This window comes from Schistocerca gregaria, chromosome 1 (assembly GCF_023897955.1).
Source record: "Schistocerca gregaria isolate iqSchGreg1 chromosome 1, iqSchGreg1.2, whole genome shotgun sequence".
Taxonomy (NCBI): Eukaryota; Metazoa; Arthropoda; class Insecta; order Orthoptera; family Acrididae; genus Schistocerca; species Schistocerca gregaria.
The window spans coordinates 765023511-765047675 of NC_064920.1; the positions used below are offsets into that span (position 1 = coordinate 765023511).

Sequence of the window (24165 nt, forward strand, 5' to 3'; positions counted from 1 at the left end):
TTCATGCAATCTGAGAGACCACACCTTGTGAGTTAAGGGTTAAGAAAAGAATTGGCCCCAATGCAGTATCCTGAAGCACACCAAAGTTTGTGTATTTCTTGTCTGACAATTGTTTTGCTAAAGATTTATCATAAGCAGATATAAATACACTCTGCCTTTGCACCCTATTTTCCACTTTAGCCTGGAACCACTTGTTTGATATTCCTCTTAAACCTAATACTTCTACCTTGTTTAGTAGTATTTTGTGGTGAATGCTGTCAAAAGCCTTGGGCAAGTCTAAGAATATGTCTGTAACGCAGTTACCCTTGTCAAGATCTTCAAGTACCACTTTTGTTAACTGCGCAACAGCCAGTGATTTACTTCTCCCATTTTGGAAATCAATCTGTGCTTCGTTAAAATTTTTAATTTATTCATGCTTAGTTAAAAAGTTTTAATTTATTCATGTAACTCATTAATCTAGCTCTCATGATTGATTCATTTGTTTTTAAGAATGCCGACTGTAGTGAAACTGGATTGTAGTTTTCTATACTTGCTGAGTTATACCTGTTTTTAGTAAGGAAACAACTATTTCATGCTTCAGGTATTCTGGAAAAATACCTGAACTACACAGTGCGTGTATTAACTTTGTTATAACGATTTGTATGCTAATCTATGTATTCTTTGCCAAGATAACTTGTAAAGTCTGACAGTTGTCTTTTTCTTAAAAATAACGCGTTAGAAAACAAGGCTACAGGAAACGACAGACTTCATTTATTTTAAGTAGCAACCCACTCATACTGCCTGCAGTATGTACCAACCACATCCATGCAGTAACACAGGCATATTACTTTTGCTTGCTATGTTCTCTTTCTTTAAATCTCAACATACTTCCTGAAACAAAACAATATTTTTTTTGTCTCACAAAAATCTTTTAAACAAATAAAAGATTTTACATTCAATTAAAAATCAACTTTTCTTTCTGTCTTTTAAAAGCAATACTGTGATGTTTTGTTAGAAAATCAGCAAGTTGGTCAAAAAGTTTGACGGTATTGTATTTGAACCAGCCAAGATTCAGTTCATCACTGATGAAATGCTAGTTCACATCAATGTGCTTGCTTGCTTCTTGACATTTGGCTTGCTTTTATCATTGCTATAACTTTTGTTATCCACACAAAGTGTCATTTTAATGTTTTTATTCAGCAATTATTCTATGAAAGTCTTCAAAACCTTCATCTATTAACAACATTGAGCATCTACATCTACATGACTACTCTGGAATTCACATTTAAGTGCTTGGCAGAGGGTTCATCGAACCACAATCATACTATCTCTCTACTATTCCACTCCCTAACAGCGCGCGGGAAAAACGAACACCTAAACCATTCTGTTCGAGCTCTGATTTCTCTTATTTTATTTTGATGATCATTCCTACCTATGTAGGTTGGGCTCAACAAAATATTTTCGCATTCGGAAGAGAAAATTGGTGACTGAAATTTCGTAAACAGATCTCACCGCGACGAAAAACGTCTTTGCTGTAATGACTTCCATCCCAATTCGCGTATCATATCTGCCACACTCTCTCCCCTATTACGCGATAATACAAAAAGAGCTGCCCTTTTTTGGACCCTTTCGTCAATCCCACCTGGTATGGATCCCACACCGCACAGCAATATTCTAACAGAGGACAAACGAGTGTAGTGTAAGCTGTCTCTTTAGTGGACTTGTTGCATCTTCTAAGCGTCCTGCCAATGAAACGCAACCTTTGGCTTGCCTTGCCCACAATATTATCTATGTGGTCTTTCCAACTGAAGTTGTTTGTAATTTTAACACCCAGGTACTTAGTTGAATTGACAGCCTTGAGAATTGTACTATTTATCGAGTAATCGAATTCCAACGGATTTCTTTTGGAACTCATGTGGATCACCTCACACTTCTCGTTATTTAGCATCAGCTGCCACCTGCCACACCATACAGCAATCTTTTCTAAATCACTTTGCAACTGATACTGGTCTTCGGATGACCTTACTAGGCTGTAAATTACAGCATCATCTGCGAACAACCTAAGAGAACTGCTCAGATTGTCACCCAGGTCATTTATATAGATCAGGAACAGCAGAGGTCCCAGGACGCTTCCCTGGGGAACACCTGATATCACTTCAGTTCTACTCGATGATTTGCCGTCTATTACTACGAACTGCGACCTTCCTGACAGGAAATCACGAATCCAGTCGCACAACTGAGACGATATCCCATAGGCCCGCAGCTTGATTAGAAGTCGCTTGTGAGGAACGGTGTCAAAAGCTTTCCGGAAATCTAGAAATACGGAATCAACTTCAGATCTCCTGTCGATAGCAGCCATTACTTCATGCGAATAAAGAGCTAGCTGTGTTGCACAAGAGCAATGTTTTCTGAAGCCATCCTGATTACGTATCAATAGATCCTTCCCTTTGAGGTGATTCATAATGTTTGAATACAGTATGTGCTCCAAAACTCTACTGCAAACCGACGTCAATGATATAGGTCTCTAGTTAGATGGATTATTCCTACTACCCTTCTTAAACACTGGTGTGACCTGCGCAATTTTCCAATCTGTAGGTACAGATCTATCGGTGTTCGAGCGGTTGTATATGAGTGCTAAGTAGGGAGCTATTGTATCAGCGTAATCTGAAAGGAACCTAATCGGTATACAATCTGGACCTGATGACTTGCCTGTATCAAGCGATTTGAGTTGCTTCGCAACCCCTGAGGTATCTATTTCTAAGAAGCTCATGCTAGCAGATGTTTGTGTTTCAAAGTCTGGAATATTCCATTCGTCTTGCCTGGTGAAGGAATTTCGGAAAAGTGCATTCAATAACTCCGCTTTAGCGGCACAGTCGTCGGTAACAACTGCACAGCGAAGGTATTGACTGCGTCTTGCCGCTTGTGTACTTTACATACAACCAGAATTTCTTCAGATTTTCTACCAAATTTCGAGACAATGTTTCGTTGTGGAACCTATTAAAGGCATCTCGCATCGAAGTCCGTGCCAAATTTCGCGCGTCTGTAAATTTTAGCCAATCTTCGGGATTTCGCATTCTTCTGAACTTCGCATGCTTTTTCCGTTGCCTCTGCAACAGCGTTCGGACCTGTTTTGTGTACCACGGGGGTTTCATTCCATTACCAATATATGAGGTATGAATCTCTCAATTGCTGTTGCTACTATATCTTTGAATTTGAGCCACATCTCGTCTACATTTGCATAGTCAGTTCGGAAGGAATGGAGATTGTCTTTTAGGAAGGCTTCTAGTGACACTTTATCCGCTTTTTTAAATAAAATTATTTTGTGTTTGTTTCTGATGGATTTGGAAGAAACGGTATTGAACCTAGCTACAACGACCTTGTGATCACTAATCCCTATATCAGTCATGATGCTCTCTATCAGCTCTGGATTGTTTGTGGCTAAGAGGTCAAGTGTGTTTTCGCAACCATTTACAATTCGCGTGGGTTCGTGGACTAACTGCTCGAAATAATTTTCGGAGCAAGCATTTAGGACAATCTCGGAAGATGTTTTCTGCCTACCACCGGTTTTGAACAAGTATTTTTGCCAACATATCGAGGGAAGGTTGAAGTCCCCAGCAACTATAACCGTATGAGTGGGGTATTTATTTGCTACGAGACTCAAACTTTCTCTGAACTGTTCCGCAATTGTATCATCGAAGTCTGGGGGTCAGTAGAAGGAGCCAATTATTAACTTAGTTCGGCTGTTAAGTATAACCTCCACCCATACCAATTCGCATCGAGTATCTACTTCGACTTCACTACAAGATAAACCACCACTGACAGACACAAACACTCCACCACCAATTCTGCCTAATCTATCTTTCCTGAACAGCGTCTGAGACTTCGTAAAAATTTCTGCAGAACTTATTTCAGGCTTTAGCCAGCTTTCTGTACCTATAACCAATTCAGCTTCTGTGCTGTCTATTAGCGCTTGAAGCTCAGGGACTTTCCCAGCACAACTACAACAATTTACAACTATAATTCCGACTGTTTCTTGATCCAAGCACGTCCTGTATTTGCCATGCACCCTTTGACACGTACTTTCTAACCTAAAAAACCGCCCAGTCCACGCCACACAGCCTCCGCTACCCATGTAGCCGCCAGCTGAGTGTAGTGAACTCCTGACCTATTCAGCGAAACCCGAAACCCCACCACCCTATGGCGCAAGCCAAGGAATCTGCAGCCAACACGGTCGCAAAACCGTCTGAGCCTCTGATTCAGACCCTCCACCCGGCTCTGCAAGGTCCGCAGTCGATTCTGTCAACGATGCTGCAGATGGTGAGCTCTGCCTTCATCTCGTAAGCAAGACCGGCAGCCTTCACCAAATCAGATATGTATTCTGCCTCAGTAGTAGAGAGTGCAATCAGAAACGGTTTCTTACAACACCGGGTGACTGGAGCGTTGTGCGGACGCGCACGCAGACGCGCGCACGCACACGCAGGTGCAACTTGCACACACATCTGCAGTCTCAGATAGCTGAAACTACACCGCGAGCAGCAGCACCAGTGCATGATGGGAGTGGCGACTGGATGGGGTTAAGGAGGAGGCTGGGGTGGGGAGGGGGAGGGATAGTATGGTGGGAATGGCAGACACTGAAGTGTTGCAATTTAGAGGGAGGGTAGGAGAGAAGTTGGGAAGGGGGGGAGGGGGTAAGTAGCGGAAAGGAAAGAAATAAAAATAAAAGACTAGGTGTGTTGGTGAAATGACGACAGTGTAGTGCTGGAATGGGAACAGGGAGGGGGTTGGATGGGCGAGGACAGTGACTAATGAAGGTTCAGGCCAGGAGGTTTACGGGAACATAGGATGTATTGCAGGGAAAGATCCCACCTGCGCAATTCAGAAAAGCTGGCGTTGGTGGGAAGGATCCATATGGCACAGGCTGTGATGCAGTCATTGAGATGAGGGGTATCATGTTTGACAGCGTGTTCAGCTACGGGGTGGTCCACTTGTTCTTTGGCCACAGTTTGTCAGTGGCCGTTCATACGGACAGACAGCTTGATGGTTGTCATGCCCACGTAGAATGCAGCACAGTGGTTGCAGCTTAACTTGTAGGTCACTTGACTGGTTTTACAGGTAGCCCTGCCTTTGATGTGATTGGTAATGTTAGTGACCGGACTGGAGTAGGCGGTGGTAGGAGGATGTATGGGACAGGTCTTGCATCTAGGTCTGTTACAGGGGTATGAGCCATGAGGTAAGGGATTGGGAGCAGGGGTTGTGTAAGGATGGATGAGTGTGTTATGGGTGGGAATGATAGTGGGTAGGACATTTCTCATTTCAGGGCACTACGAGAGGTAATCGAAGCCCTGGCGGAGAACGCAATTCAGTTGCTCCAGTCCCGGATGGTACTCCATCTACATTTACTGATTTGATAAGTTCAGGTCTGTTTGTTGCCAGGAGGTCTAAGACATTACCCTTGCGTGTTTGTTCTCTGTCTATGTGCTCAATGTAATTTTTGGACAAGTCATCCAAAACAATGCCACATGATTCCCTGTTTCTGGCACCAGTTTTGATGGCATAACACTCCCAACCTATACCTGGCAAATTGAAGTCACCCCCTATTGTAACGGCATGATCAGGAAAATTACTAATGATGAAGGGATCATATGGCATTTATTGGTCAGGATATCCCCTTCGGGGTTCGCCCGCCATATTGCAAGTCTTTTTACATGACACCACTTCGGCAACTTGCATGTCAATGATGATGGACACACAACACCCACTCTCCTTCCAGGAATCGAACCCGGCCCTCCTTGCGTGGTACGCACTACAGAGGTGGACATTACTAATTATATTCTGAAGCGCTCTATAACTACAGATTCTGACCCAGGTGGTCTGAAAGGAAACCAATCACCATTTTTGACCATTCTTTGATCCTCATTTTCACCAAGATTAATTAACATTCAGAATCTGTGATAACCTAGCTTGATTTTATCGAATTTTTACTGCAATAAACACACCGCCGCCATTGGCGACTAACCTACCCTTACAATAAACATTCCAGTCCGAACTTAAGATTTCAATGTTATTGACGTCTGGCTTCAACCAGCTGTCTGTTCCCAATACTATCTGTGCATTATAACCTTCAGTAAGTGATACTAATTCTTGGACCTTTCCTTGGATGCTCTTGCAGTTTACTAAAATCATATTAATCTTTTCTATCTCTGGTCTGTGGGGACCAAGATTCTCTTGAGGTTGCTGTGGCTGATTTAACAGGCAAATTGTCTTTCCCAAGGGAGGGGTGCTCTAACCTAAAAAAGGCCCATGTGCACTCCACACATATTCCGCTACCCTTGTAGCCACACCCTGCTTGTAGTGCACACCTGACCTATTAAGGGGAACAGTAAAATTCTGCACCCTATAGTGGTGGTCAAGAAATTTGCATCCAGTACCATCGCAGAACTGCTTCGCCTCTGGTTTAGACCTTACAGTCTACTCCAAACCAGAGGACTGCCATCAGCTCGGGGTGCAATGCTACAAATAGGCAGCTTATTGTGCACCCCACGTGCATTGCTAGTTGCCTTCACCGTATCAGCCAGCCGTCGAAAGGAGATGAGGATGGCCTCAGAACCCAAGTGGCGGGCATCACTTGTGCCGACATGTGCCACTACATGCAGCCGGTTGCACCCAGTGCGCTCATGGATGAGACCTCCTGTCAAGCATACTGAATGCACACTGGAATTCTTTCCCGCCTTGCCTGCTATCTCCCAGAGGGGCTTCATCACCCGCTTAACGTTGGAGCTCCCAATGACTAGCATACCAACCCTTTGTGCTTGTCCGGACTCGGCAGGTAAATCGACCACTGGCCCAACGGGAGAGGCATCCCGTGCTGTTTTGGAGTTATCAACAACACTGGGAAGCACCTCATACCTGTTGCTAACATGTAGGGAGCCAGCTGTGCGGCCTGCTATCTCTTTCGCCTTCAGCCCAGTGATATGCGAACCCACCACTGTCTGCCACCCACTCTGGAGTGAGGATGGACCAGTCAGACGTGTATCGGAAGCTGCAGCAACATCTGTGTCACCATGGATTCCAGTGGCACCGAAGGTCTCGTCACTGGTGCCCCGATGTCACCACAACTTCGAGCATTAGCTAGAAGCTTGCTGACAGTAGCCAATGCAGCTTCCAGCTGTTTACAGACAATAGCCAACTCTCCTTGTGTCCACTCACAACAAGCACAGTCCCTAGCCATATCGTACTGTGTATAAAATAGATATAAGGTCTCAAATGGCACTACTGAGTTTGAAAATATACTGAAGGAGAATGAAGTAACACTATTAAACAGAAATAAATTTCTCTACATGGAAATTTACATTAGGAAGCCGCCCTGCACAAGGATATTCACAAGGCTTACGCAAAAACTAAAACTACGATTAATTTTCTAACCACTCGTCTACACAGTAAAATACACATGTACAGTTGACTTCTTTGCAGAAGTACGTGAACAAAATACAAAGACTAAATTAATTTACTGTTTATCACACAAGTGCTGCTGCTGCTCTGCTGTGCGTCCTCACGGCTCGCCGGATGCCGCTAATTTAATGATTTCTGCTGCATTTCATGAGGTGGTTTTACACAAAAATGGAATGAATAAGTAAAACATAAGTGAAAATAAAACAAATTTTACTTTATTATCAGCTTGCCTATGTGCAGATTAAATGTAAGTTTTGAAATTTTAAGTAGAGCTGTCACCCTTTTTCGTAACAGTTTTGAAAAAGTTCAGTTTGTTCTCCAGAAATCTGAAACTTCCAGTGTAATAAATCTGTTTGGGTACAGAATTGGAAAGTATTGTCTTTTTTTGTCCTGTTAACACTTTTTTCTTGCCTAACTTCAGCATGACAGCTACTAAATAGGACACACAGCACACTCAGACTGCTGTACTTCAACACTTCATTAGATGGAGGTCACTGCTAAGAATTCATAGTGCTATCATTTTGTATTTAATGAATTTCATGAATAACAAGTGAATTAAGCATTAGAGAAACCAAAATTTCAGAACAGATTTTGAGAGTACAAGCAACAATCTGGTTTAAGAAGAAAAAAGAATATGTGTTAACTCCAAAATTTGATTTGGAAAATGTGGTTTCTTAGTCACGGAGGAGATTACAGACTGATTCACATTGATGTCATTAATGACAAACAACTCTTCTGTGTTATGCATGATTCTGATATATTCATACGACTTGTGAACCAACCTATAGTTCCGTTGAAAAGTGAATTATGGCACTTATTTGCGTATACCACTTAATGTAATGAGACATGGCCTTAAACCTTTGCATTATTAGTAAGGCAACTAATTGACAGAGCCTTATCAGCATCTTTTTATTCTATTGAGATATGAAACATTTTTACTCTGTGCATATGTCTAAGTATAATAGCAATCTTCTGTACATAGTTTTTTATTGGGGTTGTGGACAGTGAACTGCAAGAGTGGAGAGAAAAGTTGAATACTCAATGTAATAAGGCCTTATTTTCTCCCTGTTTCACTTTTCTTTCACCTTGTTGTAAGGATCAGTGGTATGATCTTTTCCCCTGTTTCTTTCTGCTAAGTGCTATTTTGATTACTAGTTAGTGGTTTTTAAATTTATATGTAACTTCTTATTATTTTTGAGAGATTGATACCATTTTATTACAATGTGCATTGCATATATGCTAAGTCCCAAATACACTTATTGTTGTATATGTTTTCTCATTTTTTACCTTTCTGCATAGTAATTTCAATATCAGTAGTTACATGTTATAAAAACTGGAAGTGTACATTGATATTTGCTTAATGCTATCTTATGTGGTTTGTTTCTTCTCTTTAGGTTTGATTGCCCATCACTTAATTCCTGTTTCTTCCTTTCTCTCTGCTCTCCTTCCTTCTCCTTTCAGTTATTTCCTTTTCCCTGTTACTCCCCTGTACCTCCACCCTGCCACCATCAGTTACCTGGAGGAAAGTCCATTAATATCTGTTACTGTGTCCTGCTCCTGTCTTGAATATGCACACTATTTGACCAACTTTCTTCACTTGACTTCTGTGTTCTCTCCATCTTCTGCTTCCCGTATCAGCACACTCATCACTAGTAAAGTGGACTTTTCCTGTATGTTTGGACTACCTGCTGTGAAAAAGTACAAGAATTTCAAAATATTATTAGACATCACTAGGTATTATGTACCTGTCAGCCAGTATGTCTTTTATCTTAGAGGTGGCTGATGACCATTCACATTGCATACCGATATGACAATACTATAACACTTTTATTGCTTGTGTTTAGTTTGGTAACATTGCTAATTACAGAATATAATTATTTTTCAGGTGTGCTTCTTGTATGGCATGGTTATAAACATAATTGGGAGGAATACGAGCTACAGCTTAATAGTTCTCAACTTGATCAGTGAGAAGAATGCAGTGTTTTTATTTTTCATGGAATATGATTGCAGGTATCCACGGCAAAAGATATGAGTGACACTGATGATACTGATCTCCTTTTGATTATTCCTCCAGATTTTTTTAATGTGCACTCATCTGATTCCGAGGACTCAGAATTTTCGGTTATCAGAAGAGACTCTGACATCAGTCGTCACATTGTGCAAGACCTGGTTAATCATGTTAATCAACTTGAGTCCAGAGTGTGTACAATTGAAAGTAAGGAAAATCTAGTTTCAAATGGTAGAAGTCTTGACTGCTCAGTGGCCGTCGACTCTGCAGATATAAAGCACGGTGATGTGGCTCTTAGTTTCTATTCAATGACATCAACAGGTTATAGATTTGGAACCAGTTTAGATTGTAACAGAAGTGCACTGCGTACATCTTGGAAGCAGAAACCCCAGTCGCTCCCTACTACTCCAAGCACCCATCACCAGAGGCTTCAGCTAATACCTGATATTTTAGGACACTCTTACACTAATGCAATTCATGGACGAGAGAATATTCGTTCATGTGCAGGAAATAGAATTCCTGATGACAGAATAAAGAGCAGCACATCACTTGCAGACAATTTACCAAATAATGATTCAGCTCGGACTGCGTTATCTGACAGCAGTGATAGTTACCCTCTATTCTCAGAACCAGATGACCAAAGAACAATGTCTTATCAAGACTTGAGTTTCTTGAGTGAAATTGATGAATTCCTTGAAAGTAAAAGAGCAGTTTCACGAGAACATGAGATTACAGCTGATCTCATGGCAAACAATGACCTTAAAAGTAAACTGGAAAAGAACAATATAAACAGTAATAAAAAGGGTAGCAGCTTTATAGAATTTGACAGTATGAACAAGCCTTCTTCATTATTCCATCCGGATGTGAATTCTATTGTTTATGATACGAAAAGGTTAACATTGTCTGATGTTGATAAACTACTTTTTGAAATGGAGAAAAAACAGTCTGAAATAGAGCAAAAACTAAAACATGGTAGACCTTCTTATCACTCTTCAGTGCCTGTGTCATACAGTTGTGATAGACCGTCTTCCATATTTTCTGATAGCAGAAAGCAGTCTGATGATAGAAATCACAGTAAATTTTCAGTACCTGACTCTCAAAGTTATAATGGAACTGTAAATTCCAATGGCAGATGGAAAGAGGTGAATGATGAAATGCTACCTGCTGCACGTGATGTATGTACAGAAGGCAAAAAATCTCTTGAGAAAGAAGAAGCAGAGAAAATGTCAGTATCTAAAAAATTATCTGTTGTAGGTGATAATATCTGTTCAGTACCTGACTTAGGATATGGTGTTCGAAACATAATGATGCAGCCATCAAGCAGTGCAGATCACGAGACACTGCTAACTAATTCAGCTGATCAGAGAGGACATGTTAGAAGTAGAAATATATGTGTAAAAGGAAACGAAGTTCCTAAACAATATGCCACAGAAGAATCAATGTGTGCTTCTATGCTTAGGGATAATATTGTCTCAGTGCCAGACTCAGAATATGGTGTTCAAAACTTAATGGTGCAGCATTCAGAGAATGCAAACCACCCACCAACACAGAATGTTTCAACTGATGAGAGAAACAGTATTGCAAGTGCAAATACCCTAGCTTGTCATACTAATTTAATAAGTATGAGTGAATCGTTGAACCATTTACCCAGCACGAACCCTACAAATACATCAGACGCAAGTAATAGAACCGATGTAACCCTACCGGTAAACAATGAAGGCAGACTGACAGTGCAGTCCAGCAAAAAAGAAAATGAAGTGTTATGTCAAATACTGGATAAACCATACCAGCTACCCTCTCAAGGTTCAATGCGAGTTACTTCAAGACATTTCACCAACATACTTGAAATTGATGAAAAAAATAACAAGAATGAAACAGAATGTTACACAGAAGATAACAGAAGTAAGTTGCAGCAACCATTTGGTATTGCTGCTTCCTCAATGAACAATGTGGGAGATAAGATTGTTCCCAATGAATATCAGGGCTTCCACAATATGACAAAATGTGGTGAGCAAGTTGATTCTGGTGTTGTGAAACAAGTGGACCAGGCTGTTAATAGTGGAAAGAACTCAAATGATACAGACACTATTACAAACAGAAGAGTGAGGGAAATGCCTAGCAGGAGGATGGATTTCAGTGGTCATACATATTCTGGGAAATTCATGAAGAAGAAAGTTGAATTTTCCAGAGAATCCTCTAACACTCACATCAAAGGCAAATCAGGATCATGGACTGATGGTAAGAATTAAAATCAATCAAATATTTTAGTGCATGAAGTGCATTTCTGTTTTCTTTTGTTGACAGTGCATGTACTATGTGAGTACTGGATGTTACAGTTATAAACTAGTCATTTAGGTTGATGTATTGTTCCTAATTTTGGATGCTGCCTTGCTTCCACTCTCGATCATGGGAGTAATGTTGGTGTTTTTATGATATTCTTTTCAGTGACACATATCTTGATGCATTTTCACATACTGGATACTTGAGTTTGGTCTGAGCTGTGTGATCCATTTTACGGGGGAAAAATATCCACATAACAGCTGCATTTTTTCTTTGAACTTTATTTGCAGACTTGCTTTGGAACTTATATTTGCCAGTAATGTAAAGTAAAAGATTCACACACATTGTTTTTTTATTCATTTTCCTTATATCATAACATAAGCTTACAAATATATTATTTCAAGCCCTAGAATATTCTAAGTATTTGAATATTTTAACTCTCATACTATAACAAGTTCTAAAATAGGTTTCATTGGCAGTAAATCCTGATACAGTTAAAATTTTTAGCTCGTCACATTTAAATTTGAATTTGAATATTTCAACCATGATTAGTTCAAAATCTGGACTGTAACATCTTGATGTGTCAGTGGTACAACTTGTTTTAGGACTTGGCGTAATGTGAAATTCATCTCCTTATTTTGCAATAGAAAGAAAATTGCCTTAAAAAGTATAGTCTTTACCTTTTATTGTTGATGTAATAATTTTTTTCTTTTATAGTGCAATGCTGGTAATGGAAATGTAAGTTTCTATAACAGGCCAGCAAGAAAAATGGAAGCCGTTTGGTTGATATTCTTCCTATAAAAAAAGGCACATATCCTATGAGTGATAGCAAATTGAGGGCATTTTAAGATCTAGTTAAAGGCATCGGCTCCTAAATACAATAAATTCCATACATATTTCATTGATTGTGAATGGATGTAACTCAAATTTGGTTTTGTTCAGTCTCAAGGTGAGCTATAGGCTGGTCATGTGAGTTAATTCTTTCAATCTGGGGCAGAAATCACTCCCAAATTTCTTTGGCTTTCACAGATTTGAAAAGAAGTGCCTGGGAAGACCTTTGATTCCATAGAATCCCTTAAACTCTACATTGATCGTCTGTGTTTGGTTAAATATTTTTAGTTGTTTCAGCAGCTATTGAGAAACCTTAACATTAAATCAAACAAGAGAATCTGGAAGGTTAGTTTCAAGAAAACTTGATAAATAAAGGAAAATCTCATTGAAACACCACACACACACACACACACACACACACACACACACACACACGTTAGGAAGTTTTGGGTGTAGTCAGACGCAATAAGGAACATTTGACTATGTGGCTTTATTTCATTGCCATAAGGCATTACAAGTGACTGCTGGCAGGTAGCATCAGCAGGATTGCTGCTGATTTCCTTAACCATACTTGGCCATGTGACCTACTACTCTTTCTAATGGTTTTCAGTATTTTGCTTCCTGCAGCTCTCGGATATTGAAGAAAAGACATTTTTAATTGTTTATACCAAAGGTACTATTTATTTATTGGCAGTGTAGTTTCTGGCTTTGCCCATTTTCACAAGCCACCTATTACAGAGAACAAAATGTTATGAGTGGATATGTTGAAAGATGATGACAAAGGTATCAGTAGTAATGTGGTGCAGATAATAAGTACTTAGATAATTTGTACTTGGGATATACACTAATGTGACCACCTGTCAAAAGCCTGAATAACCACCGCTCACTGTGCGGACTGCTGCGAGATGTACAGCAAAGGAGTTGATGAGGTTCTGGAAGATACTGACAGAGGTGTGGAGTGAAGCCAACACCAGTGTATTCGTTGAAGATCCATGACATAAACAGCACAATCTAGTTTATTCCACAGATTCTTAGTTGGGTTTAAATGTGGGGAGTTTTGTAGCCAGGGGAATATGGCAAACTCATCCTGGTGCTCTTTGAGGAATGCTTGTACACTACTAGCTGTTTGACTTGTGTTGTCCTGGTGGTAGATCCAGGGTGACAGTTATTGAACTATATTAAATAAAATCATCATGACTTCTGAACAGTTTGTGTTAGGACATTCAAACTGCACAGTTGGCCGTGGGGCATAATGGGAGTTAGTATGTGCATGCACATTTGGGTTAGTGACGAAGCCCTCTTTCATTTGGATGAGTTTGTTAATAAACAAAATTGGGACTTTGGGGGAATGATAATACACAGTTCACAATTAGTCCTCAACAGGTGACTATGGTGTGCAATTTCCAGTCATGGAATAATTAGTGCAATATTCCTTGTTGGTATGGTGACTACCAAATGGCCCCCTGCGGGTTCGGGGGTACGTATAGGCCCGCGGTATTCCTGCCTGTCGTAAGAGGCGACTAAAAGGAGTCTTCAAAGTTTCGGCCTTATGTGATGGTCCCCACTTGGGTTTGACCTGCCATTTTCAAAATTTCCGTTGTTAGTGCGTGCCATTTGGGGAAGGACGCCTTACGTGGTGTTTTTCTATTGGTCCATCGTGCACCTCCATATTGCATGCTATCTATTGTCGTGTGGAGGGATTTACACCCCATGTCTTCTGGGTTGCCTCCTCGTCTTGTGCGCAATCCCCTTCTTAGCGCCCACGGCAATTGTGGACCCTTTCAACACCTAAAATCCAGCACGGTAGCCAGTCCGTTGTGGTGGGGTCGTCATGTACCCTCTTGGTGGTAGCCCCCTGACCACGCAGGGATCGCACTACAGATGCCAGAGCTGTTTCCTCCCCATGCATGCCAAGGAGTATGTGCCCATCTTGTCTGGGGCACGGGGACTCCGGGCAATGGGATATCGGCCAGGTACCCGTTGCTTTGGCTGGGTGGCGCCCTTGGGGAGAGCCCTCGTTCGGAGTAGGTGGCATCTGGGCGGATGTGGCGCAATGAAGCGCAATAAATCTCAGCAAGCTGGTGGTCGCACTGCCACCAGCGTCTCTAAGCGAGGCAAAATTGAATTCGATGCTGCACAATATGATCCTCAGTCGTTCCCCTCGTTGGCTGCGCCATGGGAGGGACGCAGATCTAGTGCCAAGCAGGAGCCTTATGTACCACAATACCTTGTCTGCAGCAGAAGTGATGGTGACTCCTTTCTTTCGACAAAGCCTATGTTTTTTGTGGAACACCTGGAGGATAAGTTTGGGGAAGTGGCGGGTTTGTCTAAAATGAGGAATGGGTCCATCCTCCTCAAGACGGCCTCCCCAGCCCAGTCACGGGCGTTGCTCTTGTGTGATAAGCTGGGAGACGTCCCTGTTACCGTCACTCCCCACAGTAGCTTAAATATGGTCCAGGGGATTATTTACCATCGCGACCTCTTGTTACAGTCCGATGACGAGCTGAGAGCTGACTTGGAACGACGTGGTGTGCATTTTGTCCGTCGTGTGCACAGAGGACCCAAGACCAACAGGGTGGCCACCGGTGCCTTTATCTTGGCCTTCAAGGGTGCTGTATTGCCTGAGAAGGTCAAGGTAATGGTTTACCGTTGTGACGTCAAGCCATACGTCCCTCCCCCGATGCGGTGCTTCCAGTGCTGGAAGTTTGGGCATATGTCCTCCCGTTGCCCATCCAGTGCCACATGTCGAGATTGCGGACGCCCCTCCCATCCCGATTCTCCATGTGCGCCTCCGCCTGTCTGTGTCAACTGTGGGGAACACCACTCTCCATGCTCGCCGGACTGCCCCGTTCTTCATAAGGAGCGGAAGATTATGGAATTTAAGACCCTGGACCGGCTTACTTATCGCGAGGCAAAACTGAAATTTGAAAGGTTGCATCCTGTCCCTCTTCAAACTTCTTATGCTGCAGCTACGTTATCGTCGCCCTCGCGGGCGGCAGTTGTCGCCTCCTCTGTGCCGCCTTCAGTTGGCCCTCGGGGCCGTCCATCTCTGTCTGCCCCCCTTGTGTCTGGGGGCAAGCCTTCCTCTGTTGCCCCCTTAGCAGTTGGGGGCAAACCCCCTTCTGTCACTCCCCCCGCACATGCTTCAGGAGTGACATCTGCTCCAAAACCAGGGGGCTCGATCCCTCCCCCTCCCCCTCCCCCTTCTCTGCCGGCGTCGTCTCTGCCGGCTCCTCTCTCGCGGAAGGGGTCCCTCGGGGCCCTCCCTTCTTCTGGTTCTTCTGCTACCCCGCCGGATGTCAGCCAGTGGCTGAAGGTTCATCCACCTGCTGGTCGTAGGGCTTCTGCGTCGTCGTCAGCCTCCGACGCTCCTTCAGAGAAACTCTCCCAGCCCTCTAAGCCAAAGGACAGACGCGAGAAGAAGGACCGGAACGTGTCCAAGAAGAAGGACGCTCCGGCAGTTTCAGTACCGCCTGCTGTCAATAGCTATGGCTCTGGGGATGCGGTGGAGATCCTCGCCTCTGCCGCGGATCTCGCCCTCACGGAACCCTCGGGGACCTCTCCTATGGACACAGCTGACTCTCGCTCGGTGGCGGCCGTTGACTCTGCGGCGCCGTCTGTCTCTTAGTGGACTTAACGCCCTCCCAGTCCCTTCCTGCTTCCATTCTCCAGTGGAATTGCGGCGGTTATTTCCGCCACCTGCCTGAGCTCCGGATGCTTTTGAGTGTTTCCCCTGTTCTGTGCATTGCTCTTCAGGAAACTTGGTTTCCAGCAATGCGGACCCCTGCCCTTCGCGGTTATCGGGGATACTATAAGAACCGCGCTGACTGTCAACGAGCTTCAGGTGGAGTTTGCCTCTTTGTTCACCACTCTGTCCGTAGCTCACCAGTACCCCTTCTGACGCCTTTAGAGGCAGTCGCTGTCAGGATTGAGCTCTCGCCGGCTATTACTGTTTGCTCTGTTTACATTCCTCCGTATGGGCAACTCCTCCGACATGTCTTGGCTGCGCTGCTGGCTCAACTCCCGCCGCCATTGCTGCTTCTGGGCGATTTCAATGCCCACAACCCTCTATGGGGTGGGACTGTCTCCGATGACCGTGGTCGCGCTGTGGAGCATGTGTTGGCTCAGCTCGACCTTAGCCTCTTGAACACCGGTGCTCCCACGCATTTCAGTGTGGCCCATGGCTCGTTCTCGGCCATCGATCTCTCTCTTTGCAGCCCCGGACTTCTCCCATCCCTTCACTGGAGAGTGCATCCTGACCTGTGTGGTAGTGACCATTTTCCCATCTATTTGTCACTGCCCCAGTGTCATTCTTCTGGGCGCCTGCCCCGCTGGGCTCTCAACAGGGCTGACTGGCCGGCTTTTACTTCCGCTGCCACCATTACTTCTCTCCCACAGGGTGACATTGACGAGGTGGTCCGTGTCTTGACCTCGTCAATTATTTCTGCGGCCGAGACTGCCATCCCTCGCTCTTCTGGACTCCCTCGGAGGAAGTCTGTCCCCTGGTGGTCGCCGGAGATTGCTGAGGCTATTCGCGACCGTAGGCGGGCTCTCCAGCGTCATAAGCGGCACCCGTCTCTGGAGACCCTCATCGCCTTTAAGAAGCTCCGTGCCTTGGCCCGTCGTCTTATTGCACGGCGTAAGCAGGAATGCTGGGAGAGGTACATTTCATCCTTGGGCTCCCGTGTCTCCCCGTCGCTCGTGTGGTCCCGCATCCGGCGGATTTATGGATACCAGACCCCTATGGGTGTCCCTGGAATCTCCCTGGACGGCGCTGTCTGCACGGACGCCGCCACCATTGCTGACCACCTTGCCACGCACTTTGCTACGAGCTCTGCGACTGCAACTTACCCTCCTGCCTTTCGCTCTCTAAAGGAGCGCGCCGAGCGGACGCCGTTATCGTTCCACACACGTCGTTCTGAAAAATACAATGCTCCTTTCAGCGAGATGGAATTCCTCGCTGCCCTCGCCAATTGCCCTGATACAGCGCCAGGACCGGACTGCATCCACGCGCAGATGCTGAAGCATCTCTCCAGGGACTGCCAGAGACACATCCTCACCATCTTTAACCGCATTTGGAGCGAGGGCGTGTTCCCGTCGCAATGGCGAGAGGGTGTTATCGTTCCCATCTTGAAGCCCGGTGCGGACCCTCTGGCGGTGGACGGCTATCGCCCCATTACACTAACCAACGTTTTGTGCAAATTGCTCGAACGTATGGTGGGGCGGCGTTTGTGTTGGGTCCTTGAGTCGCGCGGTCTCCTCGCTCCATCCCAGGGTGGCTTCCGTCAGGGCCGGTCTGCTGCGGACAATTTGGTGCGGCTGGAATCTGCTATCCGTACGGCCTTTTCCCGCCGTCAGCATCTCGTTGCTGTATTTTTTGATCTGCGGAAGGCATATGACACAACATGGAGGCATCACATCCTTGCTACGTTGCGCGAGTGGGGTCTTCGTGGTCAGCTTCCAGCTTTTCTTCAAAACTTTTTATTGCGCCGCTCTTTCCGGGTGCAAGTCGGTGCCGCCTCTAGTTCATCTTATATACAGGAAAATGGGGTCCCGCAGGGCTCGGTATTGAGCGTTTCCTTATTTCTAGTGGCCATTAATGGTCTGGCTGCAGCTGTGGGGTCGTCGGTGTCTCCTTCTTTGTATGCCGACGACTTCTGCATCTCATTTAGCTCAACAACTACGGGAGTCGCCGAACGCAGGCTGCAAGCAGCCGTTCGCAAGGCGGCATCATGGGCTCTGACTCATGGATTTCAGTTCTCTGCGGCCAAGACTAGAGTTATGCACTTCTGCAGGCGTCGGACGGTCCACCCTCATCCGGAACTTTACCTCGACGGTCACCTACTTGAAGTGGTGGACACTAGCCGCTTCTTAGGACTCGTCTTTGATGCCCGGCTCACATGGGTTCCTCATATTACTCAGCTGAAGCAAAAGTGCTGGCAGCACCTCAACGCCCTCCGCTGCCTGAGCCATGCGTCTTGGGGTGCAGATCGCAGCACGCTGTTGCGATTGTACAGAGCCCTTGTGCAGTCCAGGCTTGATTATGGGAGCCTGGCCTATGGGTCTGCATCGCCCTCAGTGTTGACGTTGTTGGACCCCATACACCACTGTGGGGTTCGGCTTGCAACTGGTGCTTTCCGTACGAGCCCCGTGGATAGTCTGCTGGTGGAGGCCGGGGTTCCCCCGCTGCGGATTCGCCGCCACCGACTGCTCGCCGACTATGCTGTCCATGTGCATTGCTCACCGGGCCATCCCAATCATCGCCTGCTTTTCCCTGCCAGGGTCCTCCCTCTGCCCGACCGGCGACCTAGGTCTGGGCTTTCCATTGCTGTCCGTGTCCAGTCCCTGCTGTCGGAACTGGGGTCGTTCCCTCTTCTGCCGCCCTTCCGGGCCTGTGCACCCACGCCTCCCTGGTGTATGACCCGTCCGTCTGTCCGCCTGGACTTGGCACGGGAACCCAAGGACTCGGTTCCGCATGTGGCCCTCCGTCACCGTTTTCTTGCGCTCGTCGCCTCATTTTCAGGCTGTGAGCCTGTCTACACCGATGGTTCCCTGGTGGATGGCCGTCCTGCCTACGCTTTTGCTCACGCTGCCCATGTTGAACAGCGCTCCTTGCCGGCTGGCTGCAGTATTTTTACTGCAGAGCTGGTGGCCATATTGCGCGCTCTTGAGCATATGCGTTCCTGCTCAGGTACGTCCATCGTCATCTGCAGTGACTCCCTGAGCAGCCTCCAGGCTATCGACCGCTGCTATACCTCTTGTCCTCTGGTATCCTTTATTCAGGAGTCTGTTTTTGCCATTACCCGCTCTGGTCGTTCGGTGGTCTTTGTTTGGACGCCAGGTCACGTTGGCATCCCGGGGAATGAACGTGTCGACAGGCTGGCCAAAGGGGCGGTCGACGCCCCCACTTTGGCGATCGGCCTCCCGGCTCGTGATTTGCAGCTGGCGTTGCGCCGTAAGGTGCTTCAGATGTGGCGTGACGAGTGGCGTAGCCTGACTTCTCCGAATAAACTGCGGGCTGTCAAGGAGACGACCGATGTGTGGCAGTCCTCCCTGCGGGCTTCTCGCAGGGACTCTGTCATCCTGTGTCGGCTCCGCATCGGCCATACCTACCTGACGCACGGACATCTTTTGCGTCAGGAGGATCCCCCCCTGTGTCAGTGTGGGTCCCGGTTGACGGTCGCCCACATTTTGTTGGAGTGTCCCCGCCTGCGCATCCTCCGACAGACTTTTCATCTCCCGGGCACGTTGCCTTTGGTTTTATGCGACGATGCCTCCATGGCTGACGACGTTTTAAATTTTATCCGTGGTAGTCCTTTTTATGGTTCCATTTAGGGGGGACCTGTCCCTTTCCCTTTCTGTGTATCTTGTCCTCGAGTGTCTCATTGGTTGCAGATTTTAATGTGTGTATTCGGATGGTTGACTCTTTCCCAATTTTTGTACCCATGGTCAGTCAACCAGTCTCCGACCCTCTTATTTTCTTCCGTTTCTTTCTGTCCAGTGTTCGTCTGTACTCTTCTTGTCTCTAGTGTTCGCTGACACATTGGTGTTCTTTCAGTGACTGGGGGGAGGGGCGTCTCCTCCCCCCTTGGGGTTTTACCTGTTCCGTAAATTTTGTTTCGCCGGTTTTTTGGAATGGGGGACTGATGACCTTAGCTGTTTAGTCCCCCTTAAACATCCCAACAACAACAACAACAACAACTACCAAATGGTACGTGAAGATATTGGAAGATGATTTCATCGTCATTATCCTAAGTGACCTGATTCTGACAAGATGTGGTTCATACAATATGGTGCGTAACCCCATCGAAGCATGAAAGTATTTGATTTCCTGGAGGAGCACTTTGGGTACTACATTCTGGCTCTGGGATATACAGACGCCACTGGCGTAGGCCCTGATTGGAGCCATATTCTCCGGATCTGAACACATGCGACTCCTTTTTATGGGGCTATATTAAAGACAAAGTGTACAGCAGTAACCCCAAAACCATTGCTGAGCTGAAAACAGCCATTCAGGAGGTCATTGACACCATCAATGTTCCGACACTTCAGCGAGTCATGCAGAATTTCTCTATTCGTTTGCACCACATCGTTACCAATAATGGCAGTCATATCAAACATCTCATAACCTTAATTCGAATATCTGTAGTGATGTTTACATGTTGAGTAAAGTGTGTGTGCACACCGTAGTTTATAACAAATGCTCATGTCCCAAACAGGCCACGAACACATTGTAAAATGTCGATAGCAGAGTTTCATCTACTGTTATAAACTACGGTGTGCACACACTTTATTCAACATGTAAACATCACTGCAGATATTCGGATGTAGGTTTTGACATGTTTGATATGACTGCCATTATTGGCGATGATGTGGCATTAATTAATTAATTAATTAATTAATTAATTAATTAATTAATTAATTAATTAATTAATCATGTTTTGCGTTCCATCAGACACATGGCCATTGGTGTGTACAGGGTGAAATTTCTGAAAGTAAACACCCTGCAACAATCTTCAGAAGAGTCCAGGCTGGAGGAGAGTATAATGGCAGGGGGAAAGTTTTCTTGGCATTCCCCACGTGATCTTCACAATGGATAAACATATAGACACAAATATGCATATATGCTTGGGGACTATGTCCACCTCCACAAGCAGTTTGTTTTTCCTCGGCACAATGGTACAAGGTGACAGTTATTGAACTATATGAAAAAAAGTGTGCTTGAACCATGACTATGCAGCAAGGAAAATAAGTGTAGGCTTGAGTACCAATTATCGAGGTAGAGGGTATGTCCATTCTAAGTAGGACTTCATACGTGTAGCCACTACATCACCAGTTTCCCCCAAATTGTGAAACTCTGTTTCTGTTGATGTCCCTGTATAAATAAGGAATTCTAAGACACAACCAGTCTTACAATCAAATAACACAAATGTTTTTATTCTGAATCTACTCTGTTTCGATGGAATGAATTGTGTGAAAGATAAGAGTCCTTTGAATGATAACAAACTTCCATGAATTCGGAATTTCTAATGTGGATTAAATACATAACACAAAGCTGTACAGACTTTATTGACAGTATTCCTAATTTTGAGTAATCTGTCTCCTTCAGTATTGGCAGAGTTGTCATTGAAATGTAACGTTGTCATAAGTAACAAAAAATAGTCTCTTGATAAAAGTTCACTAAGAATTGGAGCATTTAGAACATCATCTCTGGTCTAGTATTTGCTAATTTTCAGTTATTTCACACTACGCATCAGAAGACAAACAGCTGTGAAACAATGTTGTTGTTGTTGTTGTTTTCAGTCCTGACACTGGTTTGATGCAGCTCTCCATGCTACTCTATCCTGTGCAAGCTTCTTAATCTCCCAGTACCTACTGTAGCCTACATCCTTCTGAATCTGCTTAGTCTCCCTTGGTCTCCCTTTACGATTCTTACCCTCCACGCCGCCCTCCAGTACTAAATTGGTGATCCCTTTTTGCCAAGATGTGATCTGTTCATAGGCATTTCACTATCACTTTTTGATACTTTAGACTCTCTTGTTGAAACATGAGACTATGTAATGTCCCCTGCGGATGTGAATGGTTTATGACTACAGCTTCCCTATTCTGTAGGAGAGCTATCACTTTCATCAAAATGAAGTAGTTCTTTCTCACTGTCACTCCTCGTATGAATCTCAATGATTTCTCCCTCAATGCGCCCATGACGTCATGCCATTTGTTTTGTAAAGTATAGGATGCGAAGAACGCATATGTAAATTCCGATGAACAGTGAACTGTAGTGTGATAGTGTGAAGCCTAGGCTCATGACAGACAAAGAATCAGATGACAAGCTAGTGTCCACAATTGCAAAATACTACTGAGGCGTGGGGCAGGAAGTCTGCTGTGCAACTTATCTCATCATCGGCACTCAAGTAGCGGCGCATCTATACTCATCAGCAGCACTTGGGGCCGGCAGAGTAAACTTGTCAACAGCAGTCAAAAGGGTTAATCAGGATATGAATTGCACTCCGTGCTACAATAATCAATCAAAAATATGTGAGCACAGACTATTAACTGAAAATCCAATTCTAACAGTGGGACATTACAGATGAAATAATGATAGAAATAAAATGAAAGCTTACTGTATGACTGTACTACCCTACCATAATATTATTGTACTTGGCCTTTCGTGGCCGTTATCGGACACATGCAGTGACATTACAGTGAACAAAATCCGCATCAGATTTTTAACCATCATATACATGGTGGAAGTCTCAATAGCTTCAAGAGCAAGTTGTTCAATAGTTAAAACAGCACAGCACATCTCATTCTGATCAGCTTCAGGCAGATTCCATATTCCTAGATTTCCAGAAAATGTTTGACACGGTGCCCCACTACAGACTGGTAATTAAGGCTCTAGCTCATGGAATAGGTTCCCAGATATGTGAGTGGCTTGAAGACTTCGTAAGTAATAGAACCCAATATGTTGTCCACGATGACAAGTGTTCATTAAAGACAAGGCTACTTCATGAGTGCCCCCAGAGAAATGTGATAAGACCACTCTTGTTCTCTATATACCTAAACATTCTGATGGATAGGCTGAGCAACAATCTGTGGCTGTTTGTTGATGACTTTGTAGGATATGGGGAAGTGTCATTGTAATGTGGGGAGGATACAGGATGATTTAGACAGAATTCCTATGAGATGAGATGAATGGCAGCTTGATCTAAATGTAAAAAAAAAAATTTAAGTTAAGGCAGGTGAGTAGGAGGAACAACCCTGTAATGTTTAAATACGATGTTGGTTGTTGCTGCATCATACAGTAATGGTGATCAGATATGTGGTTGTAACGTTGCAGAATGATATGAAATGGAATGAGCATGTAATGTCAGCAGTAGGTAAGGCACATGATAGACTTATTTATTTGGAGTAGTTTATGCAAGTGTAGCTCATCTATAAAGGAGACATAGTACACTAGTGTGACTCATTCTTTAATACTGCTCGAGTGTTTGAGATCCCTGTCAGGTCAGGTTAAAGGAAGGTACTGAAGCACTTTGTACTGTTGCTGCTAGGTTTGTTATCAGCAGCAGTTTTGATCAACACGTGAGTCTTGTGAATTCAAATTGGAAACTCTGAAGGGAAGATTTTTTTTTCATGTATCACTGTTGAAAAAGTCTAAGGACCAGTATTTGTGGTTAACTTCAGAATGATTGTACTGCTGCCAACAAATACTTCACTTAAGGATAATGAGGAAGAGATAAGAGAAATTAGGACTATAGGGAGACACATGGACAGTTGTTTTTCTGTCACTTCATTTGTAAGAGGAACAGGAAAGGGAACATCTAGTAGTGGTACAAGATACAATCTGCCATGAGCTGTGTGAAGGCTTATGGAGTAGATATGTATTTGTCATTAACATTCATCATGAACGGCAGGGGTCTACATGGGGCACAACTGAAGTTACTTATACATCTGACAGTGAATCTCCATCCAAGATAAAATGCTGCATTCTCCCTAATAAGTAATCCTAAGTCCAGTCACAAATTTTGCTTAATAACCCATACAGCCAAACTTTTGATTATAAGTGTAGGTGTGGTACAGGGTGAAATGCTTTTTGGAAGTCAAGAAGTACAGCATCT

At 44.4% G+C, this 24165-nt stretch overlaps 1 protein-coding gene across 11 annotated transcripts in view; it reads left to right on the top strand.

Moving 5' to 3' along the window:
- Positions 1 to 24165, top strand: part of LOC126268066 (centrobin) — a 245520-nt gene that overhangs the window by 23557 nt on the left and 197798 nt on the right. For 8 of the 11 annotated variants that reach the window (XM_049973525.1, XM_049973550.1, XM_049973505.1 and 5 more), the window contains exon 3: positions 9314 to 11674. The exons of 2 other annotated variants lie outside the window; for them this stretch is intronic. In XM_049973525.1, the coding sequence (XP_049829482.1) occupies positions 9457 to 11674 (2218 nt within the window). In that variant the 5' untranslated portion in view covers positions 9314 to 9456. Of the gene's footprint in view, positions 1 to 9313; positions 11675 to 11971; positions 12038 to 24165 lie in introns of those variants that run through there. One more of the 11 variants, XM_049973587.1, reaches the window with a different exon arrangement.